The following is a 22,901-nucleotide window of genomic DNA, read 5'->3' as shown; positions in this document are numbered from 1 at the left end:
TCTAAAGCACACACGTGTTTATTTAAGCGCTCAAAGCTGTGTGTGCGGACGCGTGTATGTGTGTACGCACGCTGACTTGGGTATAGATGTTTCCCCAGGGCTCAGTTGGAATCGGGTAGTTTAGACTTGTTTCAGCTTTGCAGGTGCATCACATGCCTCGTGGGTCACATAATCATTGAGGAGCAGATGGCTTATATAATTACATATTAATCCTAATTGCAGTTACAGGTATGGAAAGCGTGTTGTCCACTGACTGTTAATATTTTAGGTACTTAATCACGGGAGGAAATAATTCATCAAAATTTGTTGAGGTTCTTTTTTTGAGTTATGTTATTTTCTGGATAATTTATTCAAAGTAGACTTCAGATAAGCTCACATTTATTTGCAGGTATTGGATCTGCGTTTGGTATCGGCAGAAAGAGAGAGCATATTTTCATATTTCTATACTGGCTCCTCTACAGTGGCTCCTTGTTAAAAATCAGAATTAAATCTAAAATCCTTCCCCTCGCATATAAGGTCTTAAATAATCAGGCGTTATCTTATCTTACTGTATCACCCCAGTAGAGCACTTTGCTCTCAGACTGCTGCCGTACATGTAATTCCTATGGCATGGAAAAGTACAATGGGAGGCAGAGCCTTCAGCTTTCAGGCCCCCTTTGATAAAGCTTATAGTTAGGGCTGGTTCAGGTGACCCCAAAACCTCCCTGAGTTACACTGCAATGGATCAAGGCTCCTGGGGGCTACCCATGATGCACTGAGTATTTCTTTTTCACTCACCTTTTTATTTATTTATTTGTTTGTTTGTTTAAACAAAGATAATTAAAAACCAAAATGCAGAGGAAAAAACAAACAAGATTAACAAAAATAAGGGATGACATTTTTCTAATGGCTTTATGGGAAATTAAGGTAATTAAATTATTTTCCACCTCCGTCCCTCTTAAAAAGTAATACAATATTAGAACATTAGTTAGCTCATGTTTTAACTCTGTGTTGGGCCTAGAGTTGAGTTGCTGGAGCACTTCAGAGACAATGAAGTCTGCTTAAGACCTCTTATCTGTGTTATTCTGGGAAAGCTATGCTGAGGTGTTTGGGGGGGGTTTTCTGGGGGTTAATAGAGCACTATTGCCAGAGAAGGTCAGCGTTGCAGGATCTATTTTCAGTATAACTGTAAAGTTTCAAAGTCCGTTCAGAAAGCAAGTTGATAACGAAGTTTTAAGATCTTGTCCAGGAACGTCTTTTGAAGTTTGAGGTCTGATATATCTGACCTGAACGGCTTTTCAGAGCTCAGGTATCCCATAAAGTTTCATATTTGAGTCAGCTAGCCAACTTATGTTAACACTAGCCCTTTTAATAGGAATACATATGTTGGGCTTTTTTATTGGGTGAAAAATGTTTAGAAACGGTTCTTCAGTTCAGTCCTTTTATTTCACACAACCCACCCACCTTTAGGGAGCAGTTGTCACTTCTATACAATTTATGAATGTAACTTGCTAATAAGCGTGCTAGCATTGGATGATAAATTGGTACACCACCATCTGGTCTAACTATTTTCACTTCTGGATGGGGTAGACAGCCTAGCTTCAAAGTTGCATCACAATTATTATTTTTTTTAAATATCTGCATATGTTGAAAATACTATACCTTGTTGAAGGTTGTTCAAGTACCTCCCTTTTTAGGAAGTAAATCATAAACGGAGGGGGCATGGAGCTCTCACACTCATTGCTCATACTATGGAACTTGGATGCAAGACATTGCAATGACCTAACAATGTGACATTTTCATATTGCATAGAAATGTGTGCAGATGCTATGAAATGGCACAGCCCTACTTCTCCATAAAACTGACGTGAGGCTAATGTTAATGATGCAAAATGAGTCCAGAAACCATGATGGGACAGCAGCTGTGTCTTTCATATATATTATAAAATATAACATTTCTAGGCACTCCTGTGTTTTAGTTGAAGAGAAGACTTTAAACCTTGTTTTATCATATTTGGGTGGTTTTGGCATTTTATTTTAGATACAGAGCTGTTCTAAGAAGGGTCAGCAGACCCAGAATCACTGTGGGGTTACATTTATAAGAACAAAAAATTAGTGATCATGGAGATGGGGATATTGGCATCAGTTCATGAGTGTGAAGTTCGTCTGATGATTTAAAATGGTCCAAATTAAAGTAGTCATAAGTTCAAAAACCTCCAATAAATTCAGCATCCAGACTGGGAGAGGAACCAAACTTCTTTTAAAGTAATCGCTCTATATTGAGATCAAGTTGTCAGTGACATGTTGCAAAAACCTTCTGTCTTAACACACTATTTGAAGGTCAAAGGGCACCTAGAAGAATCTGTTTGCATCATACTGAAAACCCATCATGCCCAGTAAAAGACATTTAACAACATGGCAAATGGAGTTTTATCCTCAGCCTCCCCTCCTCTAACTCCCTTCACGTGTGCATATGAATATCTTTACCTTTCATTCGGCAGCCCCCCTATATGGAATTTATGACTGTGATGCCGGGGTTTGAGCTCTGTTATGTATCTGCAGAGACAGCATGGCCACATGCACTGGAACCGTGCACTGCTCTCTGGCCAGACAAAACGGATATCTTTCCTCGGGGATGCTATAAATCTGGACTTTATTTCTAGGAGCACTGCAAAAGAGCCCAGAGAAAGAGAGTACCTTGGAAAAGCTCGCTCTTTTCCCTCTTTCTCCACATTCTCTGTCTTTAGAGAGGTTTTCCAACCGGGAATGTGATGCAGCCATTAGGCACTTCTCTCCTCGCAGACACGTTGTGATGCCTCTCCACACAGGGGGTCATTCTAAGTGCAAACATGTCCTATCTGGAAGTGTTTATCTAATAATGACCCCATGACTGGCTGCACATGTGAGCTTGTCCAGACTGAAACAACGTCCACCTTGAATGTGAACATCTGGGGAATGATGAGTGGTGAGGTGTGTCTCTGCTATTATGATATTAAGCACAAACTTCTTCACTCTCAATCATGCTAAACTTCAAAAACGTAAAGTGTCTTTCTCACAGTGTTTAACGCCTTAACCTACCCATACCTCCTCGCATTTTAACAACCGACTGCTTACGTACCAAATGACACTGTTTGTAGTACATATTTAAAGTATCTTGGGTAACGCAGCTTCATCTGAAATATTACTTTCATAACTTTAACAGTTAAGCTACTTTTCTTTTCATGCTAGTTACATTTCATTTGTTTTCATGGCTTAAGCTATGAATTGATTAGCTGACAATTTAGTTGTTTTCAGTTTTTATTGCTTAGGCTTTGCTTAGGCAAACTAGCAGAATGACTGCATGTGACAATTCAACTTATTTTAATACTTGCCCTTAAAGAAAAAAATACTGTGAATTATTTACTATCATTCCAAGCGTCAGTATTGAGCTGTCACAATCTCTGACCATACCAAAAGCTTTGCACTCACACTGAATGCATGCTTATTTTGGCATAAACCCATCATCCCTAAGCTTTGACCATCAGAACAAATTCTCACTTCTCATATAATAGATGAGTTTTGATACTTTAGTGGTTTCCTCAAAAAGCTCTCGTTCAATAGAAACACAGTTGTAGTCAGACATTTACATACCCTCATCATGGGCGTCAGTGTTTTTCTGTGTTACAGCAAAGATGTCTTAAATTTCTATGTTCGCTGCCATTTGTTCCAGTTTATGGTCTCCATTCAACCATTCGTTTACGTGTTGTAGGCTGGTTTATAGTCTGCATGTGAGCATTTACAGGAGCAAACGCAAGCTCCCACAGAGTTTCTAAGGAGAGTAAATGGGAATTGTTTTCTGTGTTTCATTATAACATGGATTTAAAAAGAGTTTAAAAGAAGTAAACACAGTGAAATTAAGCTTAAACACTGATTTTTAAATTAGGTAATCAGTAGCAGGCTTAGGTCATCTGATTTGTTTGAAGTATTAAACAATACTCTGTTCACATTCCCCATATTTGATGAAACAGCTTTTAAAAATCTTTTTCTTTTAAAATTATTTTGTGTGCGCTTGTTTATACAGTACTGCGTCATCCTGTAATCCTGCCAAGTAAAATCTGATTATCCACCACAAAGACGAAGAAAACAAGAACAGTGCATCATTGCAGCAACCTGTAAAGTCTTGCCCACCCTTGGCACTGAAGACTCATGATTGATAATAACAGGGCAGAAGCAGTCTAGTGGTTTTGTTGAACTGATGTCATCCCTAAAGCCGATGAGTCAAAATCAAACATTACATACAAGGCAGACATCCAGATGGGAGGTAAAAGTTTTTCTTCGTCATTAGTACAGTTGCCACACACATTTAGAAATATGTGTGGGTGGTGTGTATGTGGTTTTGTTTTTTTTTTCTTTTTTGGGGGGTGGGGTGGGGGGGGGGGGTTAATATGTTGGCATTAACGGCAAGACAAATGGCTAAATGCACATAATTAAAGTGGCTGGTTGACTTAAATTAAAAGTGCAAATTAAATAAATTTCTGCATGTTTTCAACAATTTATTGAGAAGTTGCTTAAAGAGGATTTTGGTTAATTATTCAAACCCTCTGACCTTAACTTCTGTAAACAGGTATGAACATACAGAGACTGTAGGCAAGGACAATATTGAGTGATATTGGTGATTATTCAGATTTAAGCAGGCTTTGGTTGCACGCATTTGTAAACGCTGAATGGTGGATGGAAACGGATAACTGCCTGATGCTGTAAGCGGACCCACGGTGAGTGGATGAGACTAAAAGACGATGCTTCTGTTAACATATTCTTCTGATAACCTTTTCAAAAGGGGAAAAAAAACATCCTCAGACCATTGATGGTTAAATAATTTGTTTTTCAGCACGAATCATTGCATAGTTTATCTAAAGTATATCTCCAGCCTTCATACCCTGTTACTGAAAGTACTGTAGGTATTTTTGGTCATGCCATGTCGAAGCTTTGAGAGTGCATGAAAGGCCCACTGATATGTAAAAGGCAGAAAGCTGAGGGTTAATTAAAACTTAGGACCTGAAATCTCACTTGAACAGGGAAGTTGCAGAGTGGCCTCTAGTTAAACAGCAACACTCATAATATTGTCAATGGGTGTTTCTTGCGTTTTGAAATCCCCATTTATCAGCAGTTGTGATTATCAGTAGCTAAAGGTCGGCTAACGGCCAGCTTTGGCTGATAGTATCGGTGTCCTCTAGCTCCTTTATCTCCTTAGGTAAAATTCACTTGTATGCAAACTCATTCATTTTATGAATACACTGCATCAGTTGTCAGGTGTCTGTCAGTCTGCGAAACTACTGACATTGAAAGTAACACTTTGAGCGTTGCGTGCAGGTAGCGCTTTCTCCACCCACTCAGCCACGGTGTGAACTGGCAGCTCTGTGATGGATGTGTGCATGTGCGCCACTCACACGCTGAGCCAGATGAGCTCATCCTGGAGAGGGATCCAGACATGCCACCTCTACAGTTTACACACCATCGTCAGACAGTCCTGTTACATCTTAGCACACCTTTATAGTCCAAGGTGGTGGGAAAAGGCTGATTTATGTTCTTCGTCAAATGTTATGATGGATGCATGTTTGTGCTTTCGGTACAGTCCAATAACCTAGTTTAGATTTGCAGGAAGTTTTAAAAGAGCTCCATTGAGATGAATATATTTTAAAGAAGGTGGTTTTTATTCCCCCTCCCTTGACACCTTTCAGCCACTGAATTGAGAAACTGACATTTGTGGCTGGTTCCATCCAAAAGATCTGCTTTATGTTGACTGCTGTGTGTTTGGCGCTGACAGCTTTCTCTCTGTGTGCTGCAGAAAGATAAGATTCATCACTCCCCCCCCCCCCCCCCCCCCCACAGTATCTTGTTAAAGGCACCATCAGGCACTGTGCCAGCCTCCCTGTAGTGCCCTCTCACTACAGTGATAAGCATGTCGTTGTCACATTGACGTATAGGTGAGGTGTGTGAGTGCAAGCACATTTGTCTTGTTCTTGGCAATCACGTAAAGCATATTCATACAATAGAATAGAATGGGTTTCTACATGCCATGACTCACTGTGTAACATTGGTGTATGTGGGCTTGAATCACACAAACACGTTTGATTAGTGTGTTAAAAGGAGAATTGTGGGGATATCAATAAATCAACCTAGTTCTCTTCCCTTTGCACCTCTTATTAGTTGTTCTAGGAAGAAGCAAACTGTTGGTGTAATGGTAACATTAGTCACGAGCAGACACATTTCTGTTTCCCCCATTACAGCTCGCACGCTCCTTCGTTCTTTTCCTGACTTTGTTTCGCTCTTTCTTTCGTACCTTCTCTTTGCCCTTCCCAGCTTTTTTTTTTTCTGCCTAGCTCCATGCTGTTCCTTTTATTTTGTCCCTGCTGAGAGATGACTGGAATTTCTCATCAGACTGAGAGGGTCATTTGAACTTTCTCGTCTTCTCTTCCTGCCCTCATTATTTCCACTCTCGTTCTCCAGACTCCGCACTATTTCTCTTCCCTCCCTTTTCTGACGCTCTGCACCGGTTTCTTTGGCATCCCACTCGAGTGTGTGAGCCAAGGGAAGGCAGTGCTCTCGTGGGACTCGCATAACTATCTCTCTCTCTCATGCATGCACAGTTTTGTTTTGTTTTTTTCTCTCTCTCTCTCTTTCTCTTCTCTGAGGCTCACTCTGAAGCATGCAGGACACTTTGCTCCAGTCTGCAGTAGAGAAGGGGCCTAATTTTGCTCCCTTGGCTAATGAGCTTAGCCCATGCTGAGCAGCTTTTAGACCTGCAGGTTGTTGTTATTGCGGGCACCGGTTAGTCCACATTGGTTGGTGAGAGGAGCCAGAGCAGAGGAGTGAATCTGAGAAGAGGTGTAGTGCAGCAAAAGCTTGAGCACTCCTCTGTTTGCCTGTCAGGACCACCACTGCTTATGCTGGTACTGCGGCTGGGACATCTTTCTCTCTCCCCCTCCCTCCCTCTATCCTGCTTCTCTCTAATACTACCTGACTCGCCTCTCCCTCCCTCTCTGCCTGTCCCGGAGCACTGACGGAGTACTTTTGTAGTTGCATCACTTCTCGGTCAGCTGTTCTGTCTTCCCGTGTCTTTCACTTCTTTTCTGTCTTAAACTCTCACCTGACTCTGTTGCCAAAATGTACCGGAATCCATGGATCTCGAATTACCTGAGTCACGTCAAGTTCTGCAGCCAAGGTAAGTGCAGTGACTTAGGGCTCTGCAGCTCAGATTTTGTAGCTCAGGCAGTGAGCTTGGGGACAGGTTACTCTGGTTTGGGCTGTTGGGACTCTAAGCTCGTAGAAGTTGGCAGGCAACAAACCGCAGACTCCCTTCCTCTCTGCTCACTGTCCTGCTTTCCAGCCAGCTGTCCTTGCACTGCAGCTGTAGCCTCCAAGGACACTATGTAAAGATGAGGGATTCTTAATACTGCAGGGGGCTGTTTTATGTAGGAAGCTATTTCAAGGCTCCATACCTACTTGGACGTTTGAAAAAGTAGTTTTATGGATGTGTTGTGAAGGCGTATATGGTTTTGCACTGAATTAAACAAAATTTACTGACTTTGGATTTGGGTCATTAGGTGTATTCAGTAGGTTTTTTTTTTTTTTCTTCTTTTCAGTCTAGATACAGAGATAGATATGGAGAGATAGAGATGGATATAGAGAGATGGACACAGAGATGCTGTATGGATATGATCTGTTGCATAGCACTTAAGCACTGTGTCATAAGAGAGCAGTGAATAGCTGAGCTCAGTAAGCTGTTAAAGACGGTCTCCATGTGCAGGGAAAAGGAGAACCTGGTAATCAGGACAAAGTAACTATTTTTAAGCAAGACATGGGGTGTTGCAGAAATATCTACTTTCAACATATTTTTGTACTTGACACAATTTATTTGACTAAATGTTTTCACTACACATGTCCTTCATTTATAACAGCGAATTGTCAGAGAAGCTAGTAGTGTCTGATCTGTCAGTATTGTCATTTATAAAAGTTGAAAAATGAAAGGGTCATTGCATAGGTTGACCAACAGAGGGCACACTGCAACTTCACTGCTGGCAAAAACTTTGTTAAAATTTTTGCTTCAGAACTTGAGTTTCTTGTTTAAGGTCAGCTCTTTCAGACAAAATTTGTGAACGGGACAAGAACAGCATTCAGTGAAAAGCCAGCAAATACATCGCAAAACGCCATTTCAAAACGACAACCTCCTTAAAACAGGACCTTCTTGCTGTGCGGCAACAGTGCTAACCACCGTGCTGTCAATCATTAATCAACAATTTTGAATTCGAAAGGTTTGAATAGAACGCAAAGCTTGGTCTAGTGCTCTAAATGACCCAATTATTCATGGCTTTGTAATATATAAATGTCATATTGTGTATATCAGAAGCACTGGCTGACGTCCTGACAGGTACAAACATGTGAGAAGTACTGACATGTTTGTACCTGTCAGTACTCGGCATTAGAGACAATGTGGCATCACAGATTAATATTATCAGTGTTGAGGTCTACGTTACAGTTTTTGCATTATTTCCTTCACCCCTGTTTATACACCCACTAGTTGATACCTGTGTTTGTCTGAATGCATCTCATTATATTTTCTAACTGACACCTGAGTGTTTAGATCTGCTTGTCTGTGTTAAGATGGATGTGAATCTGCAGCAGGTGGCCCTCAGTGTCAGGCTTTTATGTGAGCATACAGAATAGTCTTGTGTTGTTCGGAGGAGGATGTGCTTTGAAGCTTGTTTGAGGAGTTTAGGTTGTAGAAGTACGCTTTCATTCAGACTTTGCAGCTGAACTGCTTTTATAACCATTAATACTAGTGTTTAAGACCTAATTGGCTTATTGTGGCATCCCTGTGCTTAGAACACTGTTTGGTAGCAGTGGCCTCACCTAATTTCTGTCTCTCCATCTGTTTTTTTTCCCCCCCCCCCCCCCCCCCCCCCCCCCCCTCAATGCCTTAATTCTTAAGCTCCTGTTAGTGTGGAGGCTTTAGTTGCAGCTTGAGCCTCCCAGCACACAGAATCGGTGGGCAACTGGAAAATTGGTGGGGGGTGCTGAGACTTAAATGTCAGGCACTTCAGGTGTGATGTAATTCATACAGATAAAGGGTGGTTACTTTTGGGCCTGCTGTAATCCCAGGAATCAAAGTTAATCCTGGATCGTAAATTAGACATATGGTCAGCCACTGATGCCTCTTTGGCTGCCACACTGGGTGTATTGTGGGTTAAGACATGGAGCTTTAGCCTCATGTTACTGTCAAGTTTATCAGAGCCTTTCCAAAGTTAACTTAGCTTCTTTGTTAACAGACAGTGTTATACAACAACCTTTGATACCATCACATAAAAGGCTTGTACACTTCAGAACCTCAATGACACTCCACTGAATCGTGAAATGATTTTATCCTCATGTTTTATCTGCATCAAGCTGCCTTTACAGCGTCGTCGACACACACGGGGCACAGTGCTGAGGAATTCCTGGCGTATTCCCTTGCGGCTATAGCAGCCATAGTGTTTCTGTAGATTACAGCCAGCATCAAAGGCTGTGGGACATCTGTGATCTTTGTGGAGGTTTTTATGCCTGTGTCTGGAATGACGAATGAATTGAGGCCCTTTCTGGGAACCGTGGGGATGGTGGTGGAGGGTGGTGTCACTCCTGATGGACCACATGCCACAGCATATAGAGTATATGAGGTGTAAAAGGAGTACAGGTCTGGTTTGTGAAGAATTAAGTCTGAGACTTCACAATAGCATAAGACGGCTGCCCCCAAGGGTAAGAAGGCGTGGGTTATTTTTTGCAAAAGCAGCTAGTTAAACTTTACATCTGGTTTTGTTTCACACTATAATTTAAATGGAAATTAAGATATTTTTCAGTTTTGTTATTCCTAAACATTTAAATCCACTGACCACTTACATTATAGACATCTGAAAAGCATGAATGATGCCAAGAACAATTGGGGTAAGGTGGACGAGTACTGAAACCGGTGTGCTTCATAACACGCGCACGCACACACTTTCATATCTTAGTGAGGACATCTAATTGGCAATGCTTACTCTAGCCATGAAAAATTAATGTCTAACCCTTACCTTATACCTAACCATAACCCAACTGTAGCCCTGGCACTAAAACCACATTTTGAGCCTCAAAAATGCCTTCGAACAAGCCTGATTATTATTATTTTTTTATTATTATTTCTTATCCAAATGTTAGTAAATTAACTCCTTTATTCTCATGTATTTCCAGTTTACTCATTAAATTAACAGCATTAGACATCTTTAGATTTCATCAGACTTCACCTCCTTTAACCTGGCATTCATGGCTCCATGTGGGTATCACAGTACAGAAAGATGAAATGGCGATGCAATATTGTGGATGTTTTTAAAGTAATCTTGTGGTTGCTGTGGCCGTGGTAGTCTGTATTAAAACACCCAACAATTTGTATCAATTTAGTATGGTTATGTAAAAGATAGCATTAGTTGTGGAGAAAGGGTAAATGATCACTTTCTTTCTTTCTTTATGCTTCTTGAACAAGCAGTGGGATATAAGACACACGTTGGCTTTTTACCAGTAACAAAGGTTTCGATTTCACTTAAATTACGAGGAGTTGTAATTGTTAGCTCTGGATAAATGTTGTCTTTCACTTCACCTCAATTGTCTCCAACATGGCTATTAGCTGTGGTCTGTGGAGCTCAACAAAGCCTTCACTTATTGAAGAGTTTTGGAACCTAACTGTGACAGTTGAGCCCAACACAGTCACATGTTTAGTTTGGCATCTGGACCAGAGCTGGAAGGCTGCCCTCCAGTACAGCAGTCTAATATTCAACACTACTTGTTTAAAGAAGGCTACATTTGTAAAGTCATCCACATGTTAAATGATACTGCTTCGTGTATCATCAATATCGCGTATTGCTTTGTAGCTGACGTTTGGTCAATAGTGGTCATTCCATTGTGTAGAAAACTCTCTATTGCATTTATTTATAGCTTTAACTCAAAGTTGTGAGAAGCTTAATTCAGGACTGTCTCATTTTCTATTGCTAATGGAAATCTCAACAACTGTAATTTAAAAAATACTAGGTGCAAACCAAATAAACATATACAAGATGAATTAGACATATAGCTAAGCTTTAAAAAAAAAAATACTGTTTGAAAGGAGAAAACCACCGAACACGAATGCCTTACCGTTTCAAGTGTGAAGCACGGTGGAGGGAGCATCGTAGTCACGAGGGAGCAATGGATTCAGCTTTTTATAGGAGAAAACCAGGATATCAGTTCTAGATCTGAATCTCGGGGAAAAAATGGAATGATGAAAACACTTTGACCCAAAGAGCACAACTAAATTAAGAAAAAAAATGGCCTAGTCCTGACCTTAATCTGTCTGAGATGATATCACAGAAATATCAAGAAATAATAGCTTCCTCAACCTTTTGCTGGTCTCAAAAATTAGATGTTCAAAAGTCTGTTACTGCCAAAGATTAAGTTGCAATTAAGCTTGTATAAAATCTAAACTTCATCTATGTGTGATCAGTAAAGAGACTTTATACCTGCTTGAATGATGTTGACTTAATCTTTTTGACTCTGGTCAAAAGAAAACGCAGTCAACTCTGAATAAGATTATCATTCAAGGCTCACTGTGTTTCAGCAGCCCTATTCCATCCAGCTGAAACAATACTCAACTACCCCTAAACCCATACCCGCACACCACCTTCTCCAAATAGGCCTCCTTTCTTCTCAAATGTCTCAGATGATGTTTTGCTTAAGTAGGAGGGATTGAAAGCATCAACCCAAACATCTTTAACAGGGACTAACAGATCTGGAATGGGGAAGGGAGGGGCGGGGGTTAGTTTGGGGTGGGTAGCCACTGGGGAGATGTTAGGAGTTTGGGTGGAGCAGTGGGCAAGTTTAATGGGGTGGGGGGATTTGACCTTGAGGTGATCTCGGAGGGGATGGAAGTAGGACCACATGTTTCTCCCAAAATTGCACAGCTCTGGCTACTCAGAGGTCCAAGTGCAGCCAGAACCGCACGTTTGAGGTTTAGAGCAAATAGCAAGCATAGATGTTCCCTACAGGGATGTGTTGCACAACTTGGGTTTCTCATGAGACTGTTGTGATGTTTAATACCCACTAATGCCCCATTTTGGTGGGATGGGGGGGTACTGAGGCTGTATGTCTCTGTAGGCAGGTGTTTATACCACATTGTTCCCGTGTTTACCGACTTGATTTTTCTTCCTAATACACACCAGACTGTAGAAAGTTGGATTGTGTATGTAATTAGGTTTTATCATACATTATGCTTCTGATGGCTGAGGAAACTATCTGTGCTCTCTGTATTCCTGGAGGGTGCAGTGTAGAAATGCTACCCAGTGACAATGATCCCATCTGCACTGCAACTTTGATGTGTGGTGAAACTGCACTGTACACAGGCCGTCAAACGCTCTGATGTATGATCTCATGCACAACACATAGACTGATGCTTAAGAAGGAGACGGTGTGTCTGAATATAAATGCAACAATGGTGTGTGTGTGTGTGTGTGTGTGTGTGTGTGTGTGTGTGTGTGTGAACTAACATAGACTACTTATTGTGCGATATGATTCAGTGGGACAGGTAGATTGTTTTCCACATTGTTCGTTTTCTCTGTGGAAGGCCTCTTAATTAATGTGGTCCTGTGCCAAGGAGCTGCAGAGAGAGCTGCTTCACGTTAACATGCCTATGCTGCTCTGATCATCTGTTCATCTGAAGACACAACCCCGGGTTCAAAGTGAAATTAATGGACCGTGGAACATGAATAAATGTTACTCTTTTCTTCTGTCCACAGGAATTGGGAGTGAGAACCCCATTAAACTAAGCAATCCCAGATTGCTACAGAAGAGAGCATTGAGGTAAGATGTGCAAAAAGACCTTTAAAAAGTAAAGGTGCTACTTAGAAATGTAGCAAACAGGCATCATGCTCCTGCAGGGGAGCTCAAATCCATGACTGATAGTGTTTCCTTGTGTTTGTGTCAGGTATGTCATGTGTTTCGGATCATTGTAATGCTGAACACTGAAGCCATTTCTAATCAAACACCTAGTACTTCATGGTGGATGAAATTCCTTTGTCCAACAAGCACTGGTTGAAATCCAGCCGCAAACCATGACAGACTCTGAGTTTTATAGGTAGCTGTATCGATACTGTTGTACTTCTTCCATACTGACAAAGATTTTGACCTAAAATTTCAAATTTGTATTCATCAGTTGGCACAGGTTTTCAATCCAGTCCTTGTATAGTTTGGCATACCTCAGCCTTTCCTTCCTGTTTCCCTTCCTTAAGAGCGTTTTTTTGACAGCCATGCCTGAGGTTTCACTGAACAGTGAAGTGGATCAACCAAAGGGCCAGATGCATCGCTCAGGTCCTGTTTTAGGTCTTTGCTGAATTTATTTTCTTTTTTCTTGTTTTTAAAGGGCATACCAACGCCATGCTAGGATATGTCACGTGTTCAGCTAATAGCTCTCACCTTGTTCCTGCAAAAATGCTATTTTATCCTTGTGCTATCTTGAACATTTTCATAGATTCAGGTCACGAAATTAAAAAGAATGATGTGTTTTTGCCACAGGCTAATGGTAACAAATTGTCTAAATAAATAATTAAAGCTCGTTCTTTAAGTTGTCTGTTATCTAGACCCAACACTGGTTATCCCTTAAGTTGGGTCCCATTTTATGCTCTAATGATTCTTAGGTCAGTGTTAAATGGCTCAAACAAGCGTTCCTTTGCGATGGTCGTGTAGAAGGACTGGGCTGAAAATGAGTGAAAAAGCAAACCAAAGTGCAAAGAAACACTTTAAAAGCCTCGAGAAAGAGTGAAGAATTTAGCTGAAGGCACAGTGCTGTATGCAGAGTAGTTACTTTGAATACTACAGAATTGCTGATGGTAATGCACAGTGAACTGTAAGAGTTGCACCTTGTCCGTTATCAGAGGTTCCTCTCATTACAAATCCAGCACCGTAAGTCAACCTCACGACCAGGATAATCTTTTTCCTTTTTCCATGTTTTGTTTGCTTACTCTTCCCATGCTATACAATAAAGAATAGGAACAATGACATTGCACAACACTGCTTTACTTGTTCATCAATACACGCACTTGCTGATACAGACTGCTGCACATAAACAAAGTGGCTCTGGCTCTCTTGGAGACGTTATTTTCTTTTCATTCTAGAACTAAGAAGCAACCTTCGCAGTGGTCTCTCCCGTGTCCCTCTCCTCTCTTTTCTCTCTCTTTCTATGATCAGAGCTCCACATATAAACACCTGTGTTCTCTTCCTCATACATGAATCACATTAAAAAATATTCTCTTTAATGTAAATTTCTTTATTAAGACAGTACTTCAGATGGGTGAGGAACTAACTTGTGCTCAATAATGTTGTTGGCTGTTTGTCAAATACACCATCAGGCCTCCTTATTAACACTCTAATCTGTGAAGTTTCCTTCACTACACTTATAAGACTGTTGGGCACATCGATGCCCAAAATCTGGGTGTTGTTTTGTTTTGAAAGCACTTTGCATGCATGGTGAACATATCTAAAGATGAAGAAGTAGTGATGAAAAGAGATGTTCCTGTGTTGTGATGAGAAAGGATCCACCATGCACGCGTGTATCAGGGTGTTCACAACTCCGTGGTTTCTGTCCCTTACAGCAGCCACAGAGTTCAAGCGAGTTGGGTTTTCCCAGTTCTTGACTGTTTCCTCACAGCAGTAATCTGCTGCCAGCTCTTTTATAGCTATATTGCAAATTTGTGGTTTTGAATCAAATCCATAAATGACTTCAATATGTTGTTTTGGGGGTGGTTTTTTTGTTTTTTTTGAGAGACAGAGAAATTTGCTGCATATCTGCGAGGCTCGGGGTGTTAACGGGTCAGAAATGTCTAATATCTAGATGAATATTTGGAGATGGAGAAGTTGATGAAATTTACAGTCTCACTTCCAAATGCACAGTTCGGATGATTAATTGCATACTTTTGTAGCTTCATCCGCAATCCACTGACTGATTAGATTCTTGACCACCTCTCAAACCGACCACGCTTCTAGCAAATAGTTCAGTGATTTGTTTGATCAAATTCAGATTGATTCAGTGAGCCCCTCACAACTGCTTACAATGTAAACAAATCCAGTTTCCCACAGCTCAGCCCTGTTTCAATAAGAGTTGGTATTTTTTCTGCACCCCTCAGCTTCCAGAAAGAATTCTCCTGTGACGAAAAGGACGACCCAGCCAAAAGCGCCAAGGATATAGATGTTAGTCTCTTGGCCAATCTCCCCAAAGGTGAGTGAAGTGATTTTTATTTATTTATTTATTTATTTTTTACTTTTTTTTTTATTATTTCTTGCTGAAAATGACTCTGACGTTGTCAACGTTCCCACAGTTTTTCAGAGTTGCTGTTGTGTAACAGCAGCTTGTTTGCCAGGTTGGAATTAAGTCAACATTTGTGTAAAACCAGTTTTTCTACAAGGCCCAGCTTTGCAAAATGTTATGTATGAACTGCTGTTATTATGCTGCACTTGTTTTCTTGACAGGGTTTATTTAATGTAAGTTCCAATAAAGATCCTGTAGTGGTTCACACTGGAATGTACACATAAGTTTGAAGACGCTTTTGATTAGCTGTTTATAAACTGACTCATGTATAAACTCTGTGGACTTTTGTAACATAGTAAGTAATCAAATCAAAAGTAAACATTTTGAATATGATTTTTGATTTTTCTTCATTCACTAGAGAATACGTGTTGAATATTTGAAATATACCTTTTCATAAAAATAAAGTACAGAGAAACGGCAGTGATCCTGGATTAGAGGAGCAGAAGTGGGTGGATGGATCCATCTTTTTATGTTGTGACAAATAATTACAATAATTACAATCAGCTGTTTCTTTGGTGAACCCATCACTCCACAGATCAGCTTCATCCTACTCTGCAGTTCTTACAATACAATGCTCTGCATTGACAAAGTCAAAACTATGTTTTTTCTTTTTTTTATGTAAATAAATGAAAGGCAGACGTTTTTGCCTTGGCTGAAGTATCTCTGAAGTGAAATGGTGAAATGTCAGAAGCTTTCCTGAGAACAATCCTTGAAACTTGGCAAACCTTTGTTTTGGAGGTTTCTGCCATTCTGCTCCATTAGATGGGGATCATTGGTGTTTGGTAATTGTTGTTGCTATAGATTCTGGTAAGATTTTAAATAACCAAAGTCTGGGCAGCCAGATTTAGGTGCTTCCCAGCTTTTATCGTTGATGGGTTGAGAATTTTTTCCCCCCCCCTTTAGAAATTTTCCTGTTTTTGTGCCTTGTTGCAATCCTGTCTTATAAGATGCAGACGATCCTGTTGGTTTTTATGCTGACATTGACTTGTGTAGTCTATATATAGACGGGTGGGTGTGCTTTTGTAATTTCATTGATTCATGGGTGGACTCAAACCAGCTTGGACCACTGATAGAAGTAAGACGCATCCGAGTTCATAAGGGCTTTTAAACCAGTGGTCTCAGGAGGGTTTATTCATGGGGTTTTTTTTCTGGGTTTTTTTGTTTTGTTTTGTTTTTTTAAATAACATAAATTGTAAGTTGGTTTTGTGAGATTTTGTGTCGATTAGTGGAAAATAGTATTTTGGAAATGATTCAGAAACATTAAACATATAACATCAATGATTTAATCAAACTAACATTTTATGATAATATGTATATGTGAGCTCAGTGGTATGTGTTCATATTACAGATTACCAAAGCATGTCTACAAATATTTCCTGTGAGCCAAAATCTATCCAAAATTTGTCATCTTAGACCAATTAAACATTTAATTAGATCTGCTTATTCTGTACTGATTTTATTGCTTATTTATTTATTTTTGTTAAGTCTCTGAATTGAGGAAACTATTTGAGGGCATTACCACAAGCACAAGTGACTTGGAAATGAACAGGTGAGATAATGATGCATCTATAAATATGCTACAGTAATAAAGATAATACTACATAGGATAATAATGTGTAAAGATGACTCTTCCCTTTCTTTCTGTGCTTAGAAAGGAGCGCATTGCTCGGCGCTTGGAGGGTATAGAGGGTGAAGTACATCCGTCTCTGCTGCCTACCTTGGTGGCCAACCGGCTTCTGGAGGAGGACACTCCACGATACACTAGGGCCTCTGACCCCTGTGCTGGTGAGACAAGAACAGTACTACAGACTATCGTGTCTCTTTCTACACAACAAAGACATGACTTGTTTATTCTTGCACCAGTTACCGTTCAGCGTTATGGCATGGAGGGATTTGAAAGCCCAGAAATGCAGTTGATGGCTCCAGAGCGCCAGTCCAGAGCTCGATGCAGGCCTGAGCCTCAGTCCTTCATCCACACTGAGCCAGTTCACATTTCGGGTCCGACCAAAGGTGTTCCTGAGTTGGAGTCCAAGGCTGAACGCATCGCCCGCTACAAGGCAGAGCGGCGCCGGCAGCTGGCCGAACGCTACGGCATCTCTTTGGATCAGGAACCCGACTTGGACCATCACTCCCGCTACCCCCGCTCTCACAAAGAGTCGGACTGCTCAGAGAGACGTAATAGAGGGGAGCTGGTGGGAGAGGAAGGCAGAGATATCACCCTAAGTGCTTACACCAGTACCTTAGCTACTAGCCCAAGGGCAGGCCGTTCAGCTCCGCCACACGGCTACCCGGACCCAGGCTGTGATATTGGTCACACCAGGGTGGAGTTGTTCTCAGAGAGGGAGAGGCTGATGAACCTGGAGAATCAGCGCAGGGCCGCTCCGCCTGAGCCTCCATCCTCCTCTTCATACATGGATGTGACATCATCGTCCTCCTCTGCTAAGGTGCCTGCAAAAGACTACACAGTGACTGGCATACCACCCAGTTCACCCAAGCAAGGCAGGCACCCCTCCCTCTCCTCGCCTAAACATGGTGCGTCTCCTGGTGACCTATTCATTGAGCAGCAGGCCCAGAACGTCCTCAGCAGACAGGGGTGAGTGTTTTGATCTCATCTTTGTTTTTGTTGGGGGTAGATCTTTTTTTATTTTAATAAATCCATTTATACATAACAATGGTAAAATACACTTTTGCTAAAGTTTTTGGGGTACTTTAACTGTTTTTGTTTTTGAAAAAAGCAAAGATCAAATTTTATACCAAAGTGTGCAGTACTCCCTCTAACACAGCAACACTCTCAACACAACATGGAATAAAAAAGGTCAGACGTCACTGCATTTGCAGAAACATAGATGTATCCATGTTTTTCTGCTGGTAACTGAGACACCATTGTTAAATTGTAACAATGGTGTCACAACAAGATTAGCTTGTTGTGACTTGTGGAGGGAGGAAGACACATTGTTGTAGCAAACCGTTTTCTTTTTTTTAAGTTTGATTTGGTTGAAAATGGACAACCCTGAGTTTTCTACGTGACTCCAGATTTTTGAGGGGTTTCATATTTTACTTTATACATAAATTGTCCCTTGTTTCGGGAGGCTTTTTCTGCATTAAGCTCCCAAGATCCCCTTCACATACAAACATGGGGTTTGAACCAGAACCAGAACTTTAACAGCTGTTCACACTGCATTGTGTTTAAAGGATGGATCCATCTCTCCATCTATTTCTGTCACTGTTGCTCTGTTCGTTCCACATGTCCAAGGTCGTTCTCTTAGCAGGACTCTTGTTTGATACAAGGTCATGCAATCCGAGCTCATTCTGGAACAGACCAGCTCCCATAGTCACCTACAACTGGGCAGATTAGTCTGCCTGTGCTGTTCTGTGCTGTATGTTTATTCTAGAGATTTCAGGTGGATGTCTTGAAGAACAAATTGGGGTGTTTTTCAGATTCACAGAGGATCTCTTACTAAGTTGTAGATAGTACTTTAGCATGTGCACCAAAATGATACACTGCATTTGCCTAAGGGGAGGAATGGATAACACTGTCGTTGTGAGTCCATCCTTTAATTGTATGTTTAAATGGTGGCTAAAAGGACAAAAATGACACCCGAATATTAAAACACCTGAGCTAGCAGCTCTTTAGAGGGGACGTGCTAAGAGTTGTTTCAGCTCCACAACTGTTGGAAAAGAGAGAATCCGTGTATGCACCCCTGTTTCTTGCCCAACCCAGATCATGACCAGGCTCCAGCCCTGCACTGTTCCACTGCAAACAAACATATGAAGGTGCATTCCTTGCTTCTACATCCGTCCGGGACATTATTCCCAATCCATCTGTGTTCCCCTCTGCATCGCCCCCTCTTTCTTTTCCTCAGTTTCCCTCTCAGGTTTCAAAACTTGGCCAGGTTGTATGTGTGTCCATGGTGCAGGGAGGGTGTTGTGTTACTGGGCAGCTCAGTGTGACTCCACAGCTACATCTCTGACCCACAGCTGGGTCTGATCAAGACCAGTGAACCCTGAGGAGAAACAAGCAAATAGGAGTGTCTCCGCTCTCCTTTTTCATTGGATGTGTGGGAGACTAACATGAAATGCTACGTTTTAGCTCTTGTAGAAATGTTCAGAGCAACCCAAATGTCATCATTAGCAAAAGCTTGATGCACTTTTATTCCAGCACGATCATTTTCATCTCCTTTATCAGCATTGAAACTTTCTGGAACTGGTGACAGAAAATAATCAAAACAACAATTAACTGTAACCGTACTTATATAGTGCCTTTCCACAAAGTTGAGCACTCAAGCTCAACAAATGAGTTTCTACTGCAAGTCTCATGCATTCTGGACTTGGAAGAGCGTGGGATCAAGTGACCCTTCAGTTTGTAGACCCACTCTACCACCCAAGCCACAGCTCTGCAAACTAAGTGCAGAGCTGCACTGATTATGCACTAACAGTTTAGTTTGTTATTTTTGTAGTAGTATCAAGTTGTAGTGTTTTCCTAAGTGCTGTACAATAAAGTGGATATCTTAAGGATTTTAACATCTTTGCTTCACAAATGGCGCTCGCTGCAGCAGTCCAACAGAATAGCCTCATCAAAGGTGTATAATCTACAATAAATCACAATACGTTTATACGCAGATGATAACTTATTATTCTTACAGAACCACAAGTGTCAGTACTGGAAGCTAGCAGTTTATTCAGTAGACTGTCTAAGGTTTCTAAATATTCAGTCAGCTGGTCAAAATTAATTCTGTTGCAACTATCGATTTGCTTAGGAGTTGAAATGTTTCCACACAGAGACATGAGGCTTGCTATAGTTGAGGAAGAGCCAAACTGATTGGTCCAGTCAGAAGACTATCTGTAATTTGTAATCTCCAGTTACTCAAGTAAAACATTTCTACCTCATGACCTGCGTCAGGTCTGTTTCCCCACTTGAATCCAAGGCTAACAGATATGACTTTGTGTTGTGTAGTGAGCTGTTAAATTCAGGTTCTTGTATCCCTAAAAAAGAGATTTGCTTCACAAACTGATTTTTGTTTCCTCCCTTCATTCTTCAGTTGATCTCTTAATGTATTTATAACTGATCAACATTTTTTCCAGTTCTGCTGAACTCTGATCTGTGCTTAGTGAAAAATTCACACTGTTTGCCTTTACTCAGCATCAGAGGGCCAGCATGACTCATCTGGCTCTGGTGGAGTGAGATGGCATTTCCCTTGAATATCTGCTTCTGCAGATAAAACCTCAGCTACAGAGGCGTACATTTAAAGAGCCCTCTCTCCAGATAGCATCAGTGTTATCAACAAATGAGTGTATCTATAGATAGCATCTATGTAATAAGATCTGATGTAATATAACTGCACTATCTGACCATTGGTCATAATTCAACAAGCCTTAAATATGAGACTTATTATTCATATTTTTACTGTGGCAATTAAATGTATCGTGTGGGAGTTAAACTTGTGTTCTTGGGATTGTGCTGATTGCTAAACTCAGTGTCTCTTCAGTCAGTCTTAATGTGAAGTCAGTGGAGTGTGTAATATAGTTTTGTCTCGGCTTATATGCTTCAAGAAAAAGACCTCAACACTGAATTCAGACCCAACTGCCCAGTCAATCACGTTTCCCATTGGGTTTCTCTTGGTGCAGTGCAAAGACGAAACTTAGTACTGATTGGTTCCTCCAGACTGATGCTGAAGGCGACACCCACTCCCTCATCAACTGGCCTTCAAGGTAGACAAAGGCTGGTTGTTTCTCACCCCCAGTTATCATCTACCATGTTCCCATTCATCTGGACCAACCCTTGTGAGCTGTGCTTTTTAAACAGCAGCTCATTACAGGGCTCCAGTTTTTTAAATATTATTATTATTATAAATTTCTGTGATGATGCTGCATTTACTCACTTAGGGTCCTGAGTTGACCGGCAGGCGACTGTTTAATAATCTCTGCTTTTGAGCTCTGGACGTCTGCTGAACAGTCATCCTCATCCTCATTGTCACCAGCTCCAGTCCCCTTGGCTTCCAACCATAACTTCATTTCTCACTCACCTTTTGCTGTGTTTAGCTTAAACCCCATTTGGTAACAGCTGTGTGATGGATCATATTATATCAACAATGACAAATGCTCGTACAGTATTGCCTTTTTAACAATTATGCTGTCGGTGACTGGATTTGTGAGTTGTGGGTGTTTTGTTTTGTTTTTGAATACTTTCTTCAAGAATCAGATCTTAGTAAGAATTTAACCATTATTGCCAGTGTGAGAGAGAGCCTGGAAATAATTCTAAACCAGTTCATATCAGGCAAAGATGTATGTTGGTTTTAATCTGGCTTGTATGGTATGTTTATGGTTTTATGAAATATTTGAGTCAGGAAGACTAAACATCTGAGCCAGTATTTATACTGGTCTTACATCCAAATATAAAATCTGCATGCTTTGTCAGTGTCCAGCCCTAATGTCAAACAAGAGGCTGAGCTCCTCCTTTAGTGCTCAAAGGCTGACACACAAAGGATCACAATCAAAGTCATCTTTCTGAGCTTCTATGAGAGCTATGCTTTGCCTATTGATGTTTTCCAAATGTTAACCAGTCCTTTGTCTCCCTGAAGAATCAGAGTTAGGGAGAGGCTTGTCAGGGAGGAGGGCCGCCAGAAGAGCCCAGAGTTCGGAAATGTTACAGAAGGCCTAGTGTACCGCAGACAATTTCAGCACCAGCTCCAGGCTTCTACACGCTACCACGCAGACCCACTAGGCCCACAGCAGGCCTACTCCCACCATCATCCACAAGTTCAGCACAGCCAGTCTGGTCCACAGGGAGGGCAAGAAGTTGGCAATTACCCCAGTTATTTGTCCATGACCTCTGGTTCTACATCCAGAACTGGGCAGCAGCAACAGCAGGTGGAAGAGGAACAAGCTGGTGAGGCTGAGGCGGTCAAGACAGAGGGCCTTCTGAGGCGCAGAAAAGCAGTCTTGCCTTCACAGATCCGGCGCAGAGAGAGGAGCACTGAAGACCCATGGAGAGGGCGAGGTGAGGAGGAGCTGGTCGTGTACAGGATGCAAAGAGAGGCTGAAGCAGAGGAACCTGTTAGAGGGGGACTTGGAGGCAGACCAAGACGGGAGGAAGCAGAGTATACCTCCTGTCTGCAGGCGGCGGAGCGCCGACCCAGAGAGCGGGAAAACGCTGATCGTGCCCACAAAAGACCGGCTGCGACCCACATTGAGCCCAGAACATCTCACACAGGGCCAGGAAGTTCCAGCTCCACCACAGCTCTGAGCCGATCCGTGTCTGATGTTGGAAATCAACAAGGACCCAATCAGAGGACCTTGCAACACCAAACCAAGGAACCCCAGGAGGTCAGAGAAGGAGAAAGTTTGAGTAATGGAGAGAGTCACCAGGACACCAGGGTGTCTGTTGCACAGCTCAGACATTCCTACATGGAGAGCACCACCACTCCTCCAACCAGCCGCAGGAATGAACTGTAGGTGGTAAAATGCTGCATGGCCTGTACTCGCTGACGCTTATTACCTAACATCATCTGGCTACTCAACGACTAACAAGCAGCTACGTCTGGTGTGATGCT

General features: G+C 41.5%; 1 protein-coding gene across 14 annotated transcripts in view; it reads left to right on the top strand.

The window, feature by feature from the left end:
* Window positions 1-22,901, top strand: part of svila (supervillin a) — a 76,515-nt gene that overhangs the window by 21,427 nt on the left and 32,187 nt on the right. For 5 of the 14 annotated variants that reach the window (XM_076887924.1, XM_076887920.1, XM_076887925.1 and 2 more), the window contains exons 1-7: window positions 6,678-7,179; window positions 12,788-12,851; window positions 15,170-15,261; window positions 16,837-16,900; window positions 17,003-17,136; window positions 17,215-17,944; window positions 21,930-22,799. In XM_076887924.1, coding sequence (XP_076744039.1) covers window positions 7,122-7,179; window positions 12,788-12,851; window positions 15,170-15,261; window positions 16,837-16,900; window positions 17,003-17,136; window positions 17,215-17,944; window positions 21,930-22,799 — 2,012 coding nt within the window. In that variant the 5' untranslated portion in view covers window positions 6,678-7,121. Of the gene's footprint in view, window positions 1-6,677; window positions 7,180-12,787; window positions 12,852-15,169; window positions 15,262-16,836; window positions 16,901-17,002; window positions 17,137-17,214; window positions 17,945-21,929; window positions 22,800-22,901 lie in introns of those variants that run through there. The other 9 variants (XM_076887926.1, XM_076887923.1, XM_076887922.1 and 6 more) reach the window with 5 other exon arrangements.

Source organism: Maylandia zebra, linkage group LG9 (assembly GCF_041146795.1).
Source record: "Maylandia zebra isolate NMK-2024a linkage group LG9, Mzebra_GT3a, whole genome shotgun sequence".
NCBI classification, from domain to species: Eukaryota; Metazoa; Chordata; class Actinopteri; order Cichliformes; family Cichlidae; genus Maylandia; species Maylandia zebra.
This window is presented reverse-complemented; position numbering and strand designations above follow the sequence as displayed.